The following is a 13,015-nucleotide window of genomic DNA, read 5'->3' as shown; positions in this document are numbered from 1 at the left end:
TGTGAAAGGCCTATGTGGCATCATCCACTACTTGTACATTATCTCATTTTCCCACTTCAGAGGTAACAACATATGCTATGTTGTTATTATGTTGTAACAACATGGAGCTACTTCCATGGGCAGCCAAAAGTGGCATATGACAGCCAGGTCCTCATACTTGGAATTCAATCTTCCCTTTGGGTCCTCACATAGAAAATTAACTGGGCTGCTAAAAGCCCTGCATGCCAGCATCCACTCTATGTACAAAATCTTGTTCTCCACTTTAGGGCTAATAAAAAGATACAGCTTCTCCTTGGGCCACTCTGATGGATTGCTGTGTGTCTAGATCTGACCCTTGGAACTCTGCCTCTCTCTCTGGTCTACCCACAGCAAATTATATCTGAGTTTTGAAGGTTGCAGTCTTATTCACCATCTATCTGGGAGTATGTCCCATCAGACTCAATGGGGCTCATGTTTGAGCATATATGTATTAGGATTGTACTCTACAAGTCCTGCTTGCCGGGATCTCCCACCTGTACACCATCTTATTCTCCACTTCAGAGTTGCTACCAAATATTTCCTAAAGCAACATTTTGAACCTAATATCAAGCTTCTGGCTCAGCCAAAATGCCAGGGGAATTCAGAGGGAAGCCTGCCTGACCCCACCTCTGCTTGCTTTTCAGAAGGCAGGACAGAATAAGCCCTTTCTTTTCCATCAAGCATTTTTGATTGCTGCCTGCCTCATAAGATTGGGTTTGGCTACTGTTGTTTCAAACGATTCCCTGACTATTGGTTTGCTTTAAAATAATTGCAGTTTTGTTTCTTGTAACAATACCTAGGTTGCTGTATGAGTTTTATTATATTGCTTACCATCTTGATTATTTTGAGAGAATAGGACAGCAGGGTAGGGCACAGCAGCCCTATCCCCCAGATCTGCCCATTTGGGGGGAGGGGAGGCTAGGATGGGTCAGGGGCTCCTTCCTCCAGTAGCGTGGAGTTCCGCTAGTGGGGGGCTCCATCCGCCCCAGCACTCCCACCAGCAGTAGTAAGCATACTCCGGGATGTTCCAGAGTGAGGTGGGGTGGATCCAGCTTCTGGATCTGCTGGATTCAAAGTTGCTCCATCCATCCATGAGAGACCTGGATTGGTCCCTTCAGCTACACCTTCCTGGAGCTGGTATAGATCAGGGGTAGGAAATGGGCACATGAGAAACTCTCCTGGGCACCACCACAAAATGGCTGCCATGGGAGGAGTGGCAAAGGACAAGTAACCTGCCCCAAAGACTGAGCACAAAGCAGAGGCGAGGTCTGAGCTCCAACATACTAAAGAACACCTTTGAAGCCACAGTTTTTGGCACCAACAGTAACCTATTTCACAGCAATCTCAGCTGCCGGTAAGAAAATGGGTTAATTTTTAAAAAATAAGTGAGAGAGGTAAGCACCTTGGCAAGTGCCAAGAAAGGTGTCTGGGGGCACATTGGTAAGCCCTATTAAATTCACTTACTTACTTCTGAGGAGACACACATAGGACTGCACTGTTAATATTGCTAGAACAAGGCTCTATTTTTGTGCCCACCTGAAATGGATTTCTGACTATAACCAGGGAGCTGATTTATTTTAAAGGTCACTTTTGCTAAAAAGCAGTGGTTTATATAACTGTAAAATACCCTCCGGTTTGAATTATGGAAAAGAGAAATGGGAAGAATGCAAAGCTGTTTCTAGGCCTTGCAAAAACTTTCTGCTTGGTTCTCAAATCTCAAAGAATGGTTGAGTTGTCCTTTATTCCTGCTCAGGGGGAAGGCTGCAGTTTTCTGATCTGTTTAGCTGGATTCTAGGGACAGATGTCTTGGTGAACTTAATGCCTTCTGGGACTGTACACATGTGAGTTCTCTTAACGCTCAGGAGACACTTGAATGCAGACTCCCAAAGCCTCTCCTTCTAAAATGGTTAAATGGGAAGGATGCTGTAATGGTTTGGACTATTCTCTAAGGGGCAAGTGATATGTTATAGTGCAGCTACGTGAAATTAAGCCTTGAGAATTCCTTCTCCCTTGCAAAGAACCCTCAACAGGGGAGGGGGGAAGTTTTGCTGCGAAGAAGAGCTGAAGGGGAAGGATTCGCTTAACCCTTTCCCTGCCAACTACTCCCCACCAAACTTCCAGCTGTTTCCCCTTACAGGGTTCCAGGATTTGCTTGTTAATCGAACATGGATCTAGAACACTGGTGGGATAAAAGCAGTTGAGGAAACTGACTGCCAGGGGAACCATTTAGCATCCATTTTCCAATTGAAATCATGGACCTGAAAGGGTCCTTGTAAGCTATCTATTGCAACCCAGCCCACTTCTCAATGCAGGCAATCCAGAATTAGAACATCTCCAGCTGATGGCTGTCCAGCTGCTGCTTGAAGACCTCCAGCGAAGGAGAGCCCACCACCCTGCTAGGTCTTTGATACCATTGTTCAACTGCTCCTCCAACATTAAAAGTTTTTCCTAATGTTCAACTAAACCCTACTGTCCTGTAACTTAATGCCTGTTAGCTCTAGTCCTGCCCCCTGGGGCAGCAGGGAACAAGTCTTTGCCCTCTTCTATGTGACAACCCTTATGTTATTTGAAGACTACTATGACGTTGTCTGGTACTGCCTGATTGTGGTCAGCATAGAAAAGGGGATGTTGGGGCTTCATTACACATGGCAGCAGGTGTAATGTGTAGTTTACCCCTAAGGCTCTGTATCTGCGCAGCTGAGGTAGCACAGCATTTGCTCCATTTTCTCTTCCACTGTCCTTTCCATCAGAAAGCAAAGCAAAGTACCAACTCCAGTGGATCAGACAAGAAGCTTGAAATGGATATTCAAAACCACCATCTTTTGCTCAATGGGAAGGACAAAAGAAGCATCTACTGGGTAGTGTCCTTTGCATTAACTGTGGCTAGAACAGGGGTGGGCATTGTGTAGCCCTCCAGATGTTTTGGCCTACAATTCTTATCATCCCTCACCATCGGCTGTGCTGGCTAGAGCTGATGGGTGCTGCAGTCCAAAACATCTGGAAAGCCACAAGCTGCCCATCCCTGAGCTACAACATGAGTGCAGTTTATTCTGAATATTCTGCTGTAATGATAATAACATTATCATTGGATTGCTTCTGTTTGAATGAGATTTAGTTTTATTCTCTGGGAAAGGAAAATCCTTTATTTATGCTCATGTCATGCCATGAAATGACTGCTAGAAATATGTTGGTAAGTTTGGTATGGGTTGACTCTGTTTTAATTCTGTAGACTGTTGGTGATTTTAGCCGTTTGCCATGGCCTTTGGCAGATAGCAATGCCACTGAACTGATTACATAGAGTCAGTTCACTACTGACAAGAGTGAAATGTCTTTGCAAAAGAAATGCACAGAAACCCGCAACACATTCAAACAGCCACTCAAAGCATAGATATCGGCACAAGGCAGTTGGTAGTTGCTTGAAACTCCACGTATCATTGCCTTTACTCACGAAACAAGTATTTGTTTGGGTAGGAGCTTTTCAAATGTGAGTTTAAAACCTCAGCCACTAGATGTCACCACTTTTCACTCAAATGAAGGTGAAAAAAAAGGGAAGATTCCCCCCACCCCACACACACACCCCTGACAGCTTAAAGGGTTCACCATGTCACTAGATTGCTGTGAACAGCAAGTCCTACAGTGTCCTGTGCATTAAGAATGGGGAAGAAGTGTATTCGGTACACATTTCAATGCAAATCAAGCTGATTCACACTTCCCAAACCAAGACATGAACCCAAACGGGTATCCTTCAGAATTGACACTTGTTCAAATTTTCTGATGCAGTTCTCCAATCAATAGATGTGTACAAAAATGTATACTTTAGAGGGAGGTGTGCACAAAAAATCCATATATTAGTGAAAACAATTTACAAAAATGCATGTTTAAAAAAGTGAGTATTAGGCAATCATGTACAATAAGGCATATGTTAGGAGTAATGTGTATGGAAATGCATACAAATTTTCATGGGATTTCCCCCCCCATCCCCCCAAATCACAGGTACAGAAACAGGACAAAAGAAACTTAAGATTGGAAAAATGAGAAAGTCAGAGAAATAAAAATGGACAGATGTGTCCATCCCCAGTCTGCAATCACCTGTCATGAAGACAAATGCAAGGCTCTCATACTGTGAGGTAAGAGGCAGAATCATGTAGTGGTTAGAGTACAAGAGAAGAACTCGGGAGACCCAGGTTCAAATCTTCAGTTATATCCATGAAGCTCACTAGGTAAATGTAGGCTAGTCACTGTCTCTCAGCCTAACCTTCTTCACAGGGTTGTGAAGTAGGGGAGAAAATAAATAAAAAAATCTACAGGACAGGGTTGGATTAACTATTATGCTATCACACTATACCAGGGGTTGGCAAAGAAATCTTGCAAAGAAGACACAATAGGGTTGCCAAATGGTCAGAAAAACAACAGTGCCTCGCCTGCTCCTGTGCCTTTAAGCAAGGCTTGCCATACAGAAATCAGCAGAGGAAGCTTTTAATGGCATGGAGCTAAACATGCTCATCCTTGAAGAAGAAACTGCTATTAAAGGGTCAGCTACAAGGGTTCAGCTTGTAAGACAGCAACCCTAAGGCACAAAATGTTGTGACAACAGTGGTGACAGGGTCCAGAAACACACTCCTTCACATCGTAGCTGGGCTATAAAACATGGCCTCAATCTCTTGCTCTTGGTCTCTGTCCACCAATTACTCATTTCAAGCATAAGGGTCTCAGTCTAACACAGGCCTCTGTTGTACCTGGGGGATCTCAAGGCATAACTGGCTTTGTTGGTTGTGCCACAACCTGCAGATTGCCACCTCGCGGCAACACAGAAGCGGGCTTTCTCTGTGATGGCATCCACTTCCTGGAATGCCCTATCCCTTGCAATGTGGGAGGGACCAACTGGGTCCTGTTTTAGGCACCTGTTAAAGACCTACCTTTTCACCCATGCATTTCCTGGCTGATCGTGTTGCCCAGTTTCTTGACTGTTAGTTCTCTGATGTTAAAGGCTCAATCCTATGCATATTTAGACAGAAAAAAGTCCTACAGTTCCCAGCATTCCCCAGCCAGCCATGCAGGCTGGGGAGGAGTTGTAGGGCATTTTTTCTGTCTAAACATGCATAGAATTGTGCCCTAAATGTTTTAACTGACGGTGTTTTTTAAAAATTTTATTTTAAAGGTTTTCAACTGAGATTTTTGTATTTTCTGTTTTTAAATGTTTTAACTGTGGATGTTTTTTACTTCAATCAGTCAAAGTGTATTATACAGTCACAGCCCTGTTCCTGCTTTGTATTTTAATTTTTTTATGTTGTAAACCACTTGAATATGCCTTTTTAGATACAGGCTCTATAAATTGATTAAATGAATAAGTAATAAAAATAAGAATGTGTCACCGTGTGGTGCCTGTACAGCTCTCTTCAAAAAATTCCCCACAGCTCCCCACATATTTTCTAGTGAAGGCACTCAGCCACACACACTCAGATTTATTTGCTTCTTCAAAAATAAGCTATTTACAACATTCACAAGAAAGCGTAGCTGTGAGAGAATGATGGGGGACGGGAATCACAGTTTCGTGTATTATCCTGGTAAAAATATGATTATATAAATTCACCCCATGGGATAGGTTTTGTTCCATATCCAGGGCAGTATCTAGCTGTGTTATTTTGCTAGTGCAAATGAAGTTGCCCTAGTGGAAACTAGGTTCCTAACTACATGCAAGAGGAGAATCCAACTAAAGTTACATTTGCACAAGCAGTTGTACATTACGCTTGTGTATTACACTTGTGCAATGGGTTGCGTATTACACTTGTGCACCCCATTGCGCATTACACTTGTGCAACTGGTTGCATGATGGGTTGCACAAGCGGTTGCACACTGGGTTGTGCAGTTGCTTGCACAACTGCTTGCACAACCATTTTGCGCAAGTGCAATGCACAACCCCTTGAGCAATGGAAAGATTCAGCAGAGCTCCACTAGCGTTATTTGAGTTTGTGGAATGACACCGTTGGATACTGCCCTTATTGCCTAACCCATGGGTAAGCAACCAGTTTTAGGTGGGGGACTGAACTGCCTCCCACTGGGTCCCTGTGGGCAGATGACAGTGGGTTCAGCCATGCCCACGGATGTCATTGCCCTGCTCCACCCATTTTGCTTTTCTCCATGTTGAGAGAGTTCTGTACCTCTCTCAGCACTGAGAAATGGACTTGGCTAGAGCTGGGAAGAATGGTTGATCCTCCCAGTGCCTGCCAAGTCTCTGGCTTTGTGCAGCACATGCTGGGTCCATGTGGGAAGTGCACACCATGCGAACAGATGGTGCTGGGAAGAGCAGCAACTCATCCCAGCATTGGCTGAGTCCCCCACCACCCACATCCCTACTGTTATCTCAGATCAGAGATAACCATGGGGATTTCTCCAGAGGGGATTTGTCTGGGGCAGGGGCATTGGAAGCCAAACTCTGCTCTCTAGAGGAATTGAAGGTGGCCCTGCAAGCCAGATGGAGAACCTCTGTAGGCCAGATGACCAGACTGTTGTAGGTACTGTCAAGGTTTGGAGGCTTCCAAGCTTCGCTAGGCCTCACCAGGCATGTGCAAGAAGGCCTCTGTATCAAAGTAGTACTAGGGCATCTTCATGCCTATCAGAAGCTGTTCTCTGTTTCAGGTCGTTCGGGTAGAGATCTGGAAAAAAAACACCCTTCCTAGTCTATCATAATATTTCTGGAAGGCAACAGAAGAGGTCTGCCCACCTCTCGTTTACTCACTTTTTGATACCTTCATGTCAGTGTGATGCAAAGTAAAACCCATGCTAGTTAGAATTTTAAAATGGACTTTTTCTGTCTTGCATTAGGAAGATTCAGACATGCATACAAATAGTGCCAAAGAACAGATCAAGGATGGTATTGATGTTTTGTGTAAAAACACCCCAAAAGGAAGAGGGAGAGCAACTCTGGGTCATGGAGAGGAAGCTTCGTTTTTCTGCCATTTTCTCAGTACTTCAGAACAAACTTGTACCCAGATAGCTGAGCTTATTCATGAATCATTTTTTTGCACCCCCCATTTTTATTTGCTGAAAGTCTTTGTTACACAGTTATCTATCAAGTTCTTTCTATCTGCCAAACCAGCAAACGGAGACGAGCCATATCAAATGTCCATGAATTACAAACACGTCACATGTCCATACATCATTGCCCTGATGTTTTGATACTTACTGTGCTGGCAGTGAATTCGGGTGGGTTGTCATTCACATCTGTCACCATAATGATTGCCGTTGCTGTGTTTGAGAGACCGTAGTTAAGATTTCCTTCCATATCTGTGGCCTGAACGATGACTGTGTACTGCTGAACTTTCTGGAAGGGGAAACAACAAAAGGGACAAGAATACATGATGTGAAATATTTTTTCCTTCTCTTCATACCTGCAACTTTAATAAAACCCATTGAGATATAACCCTATTGCAAAAAGTTTTCTTAGGAAAAACTCTTTATATTGTAAACACAGAAGTGCCCAGACAAAAACACACACACACACACACACACACACACTCCACACTATTCTTTGTATGTCTCCATCTCACCCCACAGTAAATGATGCAATCATATATTGCTGGCTCAAATGGGAATTGTACAAAAGAAATAGGGTTGTATATAAGGTGAAACATGCAAGCTGTGGTTACATGAATCCCAGAAGTGCGGCAAGTCCCATGACACTTGGGTGGGTATATTGGAATAAGCAATAACCATTAGTTAAAACCCACTGTGTGGAGGGGAAAATAACTGTTTACAAGGCGACTGAATAGTTGATGCATGTAGGAAATTGGGGTACTGGTTTTGGTTTTGCTTTTGCCTACTTACTTTGCCTGTTTTAAATGTAACAAGATGCCTGTTAATATTAAGTAAAGGTCCTGTTTAAAGCTTGCAGTTGTCTTCTGTCTCAAGTGTGGTCAGACAAAACTTACTCTGCAAGAGGGTGGGGGTAGGGAATATAGTCTTCATTCATTTTCCTGCAGTGTAGATGGTCTGAAGGTTTTTCGCAGAGCTGGGCATAGTGAAGGACTGTACCTGAGAGAACTGGCCACTGGATGGTTCTCACAGAGCCAGCCCTACCATTAGACAGGATGAGGCAGCAGCCCCAGGTGATAGATGCTAGGGATGGGGAGAGATGGGGAGATGTTGGAGGACAGACCTGTGTTTCCCATTTATCCTGCCCTGCGCCCCTAAGCTAGCCTTTTGCCCTCGGGTGTAGTATAAGACACTGACCCATCACCAGTGTCAAGGTAAGAGTCAACTGCCAGTCTGCTTAGCATCTGAACATGGAATGGAAAGGGGTGCCATCTTGTCCTTCCCCAAAGGCAGCAAAATGCCTTGGGCGAAATCTGCTCACAGAGACCTTCCCAATGATGAATGGAGAATCCCACAAAAACCTGGCATTGCTAAAGGAAGAGTGGTAAAGTAACCATTTGGACTATGCCATGCCTGTGTGCAATTCATGGGGTTAGATTTGTCACAGGGAGAATAACAATGCTGTAAACAGCATGTTCACCTTCTCTCTCTCCCCTGCCCCCTACTTTTTAAAGAAGGCACGTTTGCACTCAAAATGCTGAGCCAATGGCTTGCTGGTGGTGAGGGTTTCAAGTGGAAGACCCATGTTTATCAGAGCACGTGCAGCTGTCCTTAGTCCCAAGATACTGACTAGTTCATTATCTATAAACTGTATAGTAATTCTATAATGCTATAATCTCCCCAGTCCTCCAAGAGCAACCATGGAAACAGGTTTCATTGGAAGGGAGCAGGAATTGCTCCACATGTGCAACCCCTTGGCTTGAACCTACAGCCTACAGGGACTTGAGTTGTAATTCCTTCTCCTCTTTAGCCAGCTCTATAGACAGCCTTTCTGTACAGTGCCAGAGTTCTGTTTGCACCAAGAAACTAGGAGATGGCCCAGATTTCCCTAGGCTGAAGCACTTGAGGGCTGAATACCGGGTTGCCCTGTTTGCCAGGGTGTAAGCCACTGGAGCGGGGGCAGGCAGCCCCTGCAAACCTCAGCTCGAAACCACAGCTCACTTCTGGCTCCAGGTTTTTAAGGGGCCTTGTTCACTCTCAAGACACCCTCCGTGGGGCCCCTCCCTCCGTGAGTCCGCCTTCTCACCACCATTGTCCCCAGCTGCCATTGCTCCTCTTCCTCTCCCTCATCATTGCTTCTACTTGCTTGCTGGACAGGCAGAGATCCAGTGAGCTAGTAGGCAGTGACATCTCCTGCTCCTCCTTCTCACCACCACTGTTGTCTGGGCCAGAGTGAGAGGCGGGTGAACAAGCAGGGTGCAACGGTGAAGGGGAGCAAGTCCAGGGGGCCCTTATCAGTGGGCTCCTGCTGTGGTGTGGGCCCTCAGGAGGTGCCCAAACATGCCTACCCTTGATGCCGGCTCACACAGGAGCAGGAGAGAGAGAAAGAGAGAGAGAGAGAGAGAGAGAGAGAGAGAGAGAGCAGCCTTTCTGTAGCACCAGTTGATCCACCCTTGTTCTGAGAGAGAGGGAGAAGTGGTGAGGGTTTACAGCACCCTTCTCCTCCTCCTTCCTGCTAATCCCTGGTCCTTCACAAACAGATGAGGGAATGGAACTCCTTCCTCACTGGCCATCTCCCTCTCACTTATGAAGCAAGTGCAGCATTCTTGCCCCTCTCATCCTCTTGCGGGACACCAGGACTGGCCAGGAGGCCAGTTGCATTCCTTCCACTATGGCGACAGGGGTGCAGCTGGCCACAGCCACAGGTAAAGTTCCTTCAGTGATGAAAGCAACCGCCAGCCACTTGGAACACCCACCTCCCCTTGAGCTGGGAAAGGGGCCCCTGTCTCCCCCGCCCCACTGCTGTGGTTGTCAAAGTCTGTGGTGCATGTGCAAAACCACATTCTCACTAGCTCATGTGACCTGGAACGGAACTGCATGTTACAATCAATGCAGGGTTCTTGCCAGATGGGGCAGCCCCCTGTTGGGCTCTCCCCCTCTGTATAATATGCAGTAAAATAATTGCAGGAGCCACTAATGTGGAGCAGTGGTAAAGATGCACTGTGTGATAACAGCAGAATGCAGGGAAGTTTTATTATACATTACAGCAGCCTTCCCCAGCCTCTTGCCCTCCAGCTATATTGTACAAAACCTCCCAGGATTCCTGGCCATTGGCCATACTGGATGGGCCTGATGGGACCTGAACTCCAAACTATCTGGAGGTGACCAGGTTGGGGAACGCTGCACTACAGTGAAGGAGAAGTTGAACCAGGGCTGCCATTTTGTGCAGCAGGAGTTGAATCAGGACTGCCATTATGTATGGCAGCCCCATATTATTGGAACATACAGTTCTCTCCTTGGCTTTCAGACATTGACTATTTGTCACTCTCTTGCAAAGAGGGCAAAACAACTTCCACTGAAGAGAGTGGAACCTTAGGATGAACATTTTTTGAAATGACTTAGGGCTCAATCCTATGGGATAGTCGGCTGCCTCCAAACTCAGAGGTGGCCACCTAGTCAATGCAGGGCAGGCAGAGTGCGGAGGGGATCTTCTCCGTGGTCTGGCCACCCTGCAATTGCAGCTGGACAGCCGATTTCAGCTGTCTAGCTAGGGCGCATCAGAGCAGAGTGGGGGGTGGGGAGGCCAGATGGCACATAGGAAGCATCTTAACAGTGCTTCTGTGGTTTCCTCCCCTCCCTGTCCCCAGGAATGCCCTCTTTTCTCCCGCTCCATACTGCTTTTACGAGCGCAGAGCCAGGGACGAACCACGCCACCTATGAGGCAGTGGGGGCAGGGGGCAGGGGGCAGGGAGTCAGGTTTCTGGAAACTGAAAAATCCTATGGCCGTCTAGACACTGTCTAGCAGCCATAGGATTGTGCCCTTATATAATGAAACTAAGCACGCATAAGCCACTATCTGTCAAACTAACCCTACTTAACACAGCTGTTGTGGAGATAACCCCCATGTATGCAGTCCTAGGCTCCCTTAAAGGAATGGTAGATTGAAATGTGATGAATAGTAATGCTGGGCGGTGAAGAGAAACTTTAACAGTGTGATCCTATACAAATCTACTCAGAAGCAAGTCCTCCTGAGTTCTATTGTGTTACTTCCAGGTAGTTAGATATAGGATTGCAGCAGTGTTAGTGGTGGTATTTTACTTTTCTGTGATACAGCAGGTGCTATTTTCCTCTTGTAATAGAAACACCAAAATAAACAGGGAGAAGAGAGATCACTAACCTTATCAGACAAATAACCATAAATACCAGCAATACCTGCTCAGTGAGTTCACTTAGGCAGATGAAAATCCATTACATGAGCAGGTAATATCGATGCAGAGATTTAAGAAGGGAAGAGAACCTTGCTGTGACAAATGACTTATTGGTCTTATCATCTGAAAGTGCCTCCTTTATTAGGAATCACTGATGATCCAATCCTCTGAGAGTCAGGATGCCCCATCTGCTATTGACTGGCATCATCAGCCACACATGACTAGGAACGAACAAGGCAAATTTTATTTTTGAAACATGCAACTGGAGATCCACCAGGGTGGACAGATGCAAAAGAGGGGAGGGCTCCTGTAGCTTTAAGAGCTGTGTCAAGAAGAGAGAATTTCAACAGGTGTAGCTTGTCTCCCTTCTACACTACTATTCAAAATGCAGGAGGCCTACGCTCTTTGGCATCTCGCAAATGCCCTCTTATGGAATCACCACAAAGTCACTCAATGAAGCACATTTATTTTTGCAAGTCTATTGGCATAAGCTAGACCAGCACAACTTGTGAGCCATCAAGCCAAGGGCAGCTACCTGCTAAGAATATTGGCCCACGAAAAGACTAATGCACCTGTTTTTGCTGCCTGCTTGGCAACGCAACAAATAAAACATACAACATCAAACCAAACCCAGGGGATTTATCACATAGCCAATTGGATGTGTTCAGTTTGGTGTGTCACAAGATATACAAATCCAGCTAGCGTCCTGGGTTTCCCATATTTGGGTCTGCATTTGTGGATAACCTCTAATAGCCATTGTCTAACAGATCACGGCTATTAGTTATGATAGCTTGATGGAACTTCCATGCGCAGAGCCAGTGTACCTCTGAACATCAGGAATAACACCAAGGAAAAGCATCTTTGTAAACCACCCAGACAGCTTTGGTTATTGGACGGTATGGAAATGCAATAAGTGAAAGGCCATTTTCATGCCCTTCCCATAAGCAACCAAAGGCTTCTGGCCTACCACTTCTAATACAGAATGGTAGATTGAAGGTGCAATCCTATGCATGTTTAGACAGAAAAAAAGGCCTGCAGCTCCCAGCATGCCCCAGGCAGCATGGCTGGCTGGGGCATGCTGGGAGTTGTAGGCCTTTTTTTCTGTCTAAACATGCAAAGGATTGAGCCCTAAATGGATCTTTGCTTTAATCCACTAAGGGCTGGTTATTGGACTGGCTGGCTGGGGAATGCTGGGAGTTGTATGACTTTTTTCTGTCTAAACATGCATTGGATTGTGCCCTAAGGTTGGGATCTCCTATGTGGTGCCTGGCAGGCTTCCTATCCCTCCCATTTTCTTCAACTGGGAGGCTGGCATGCTCCAAAGTGAAGTGCTGTCCTCCAGTACCATCCTTATTTAGGTTTCAAAAGAGTGGGGTTGTGTTTTGCAGCTCAGACAACACTGCTGCCTTTTACTTCGGTTCTTGGGCAAGTTACTTTTCTTTTACCCTCACCAGTTTGCCTTCTGGCAAATTAGTATTTTGTGACTGGCCATGCCCACCATGGCAGCCATTTTATGCATGGCCAAGCTACTCCCCCATGTCAGCCATTTTGTAAGTGCTCATGACACTCTCTCAAAATTCCAGGTGTGCCCACTGACCCAAAGGGGACTCCTGCACTGAGACAATATTTCAGTTCTTACAGTCAATATTCTGATAGATAGTGAGGTAAGCAATAGAAAAGCTCGGGCATCTCTACACTTCCAGTTTATTGCACGTTTATGATTGGCCACTCACTGAATTGTGTGGGTCCATTAATGA

At 45.6% G+C, this 13,015-nt stretch overlaps 1 protein-coding gene across 1 annotated transcript in view; it reads right to left on the bottom strand.

Moving 5' to 3' along the window:
- CDH4 (cadherin 4) overlaps positions 1-13,015 on the bottom strand; it is a 1,230,390-nt gene that overhangs the window by 104,952 nt on the left and 1,112,423 nt on the right. The window contains exon 8 of the mRNA XM_084854314.1: positions 7,202-7,339. Within this exon, the coding sequence (XP_084710440.1) occupies positions 7,202-7,339 (138 nt within the window). The remainder of the gene's footprint in view (positions 1-7,201; positions 7,340-13,015) is intronic.

Source organism: Heloderma suspectum, chromosome 4, assembly GCF_057233095.1.
Source record: "Heloderma suspectum isolate Gila_16-S chromosome 4, 16-S_ref, whole genome shotgun sequence".
Lineage (NCBI taxonomy): Eukaryota > Metazoa > Chordata > Lepidosauria > Squamata > Helodermatidae > Heloderma > Heloderma suspectum.
The sequence above is the reverse complement of the archived record's forward strand: the minus strand, read 5'-3'. Positions and strand labels throughout refer to the sequence as shown.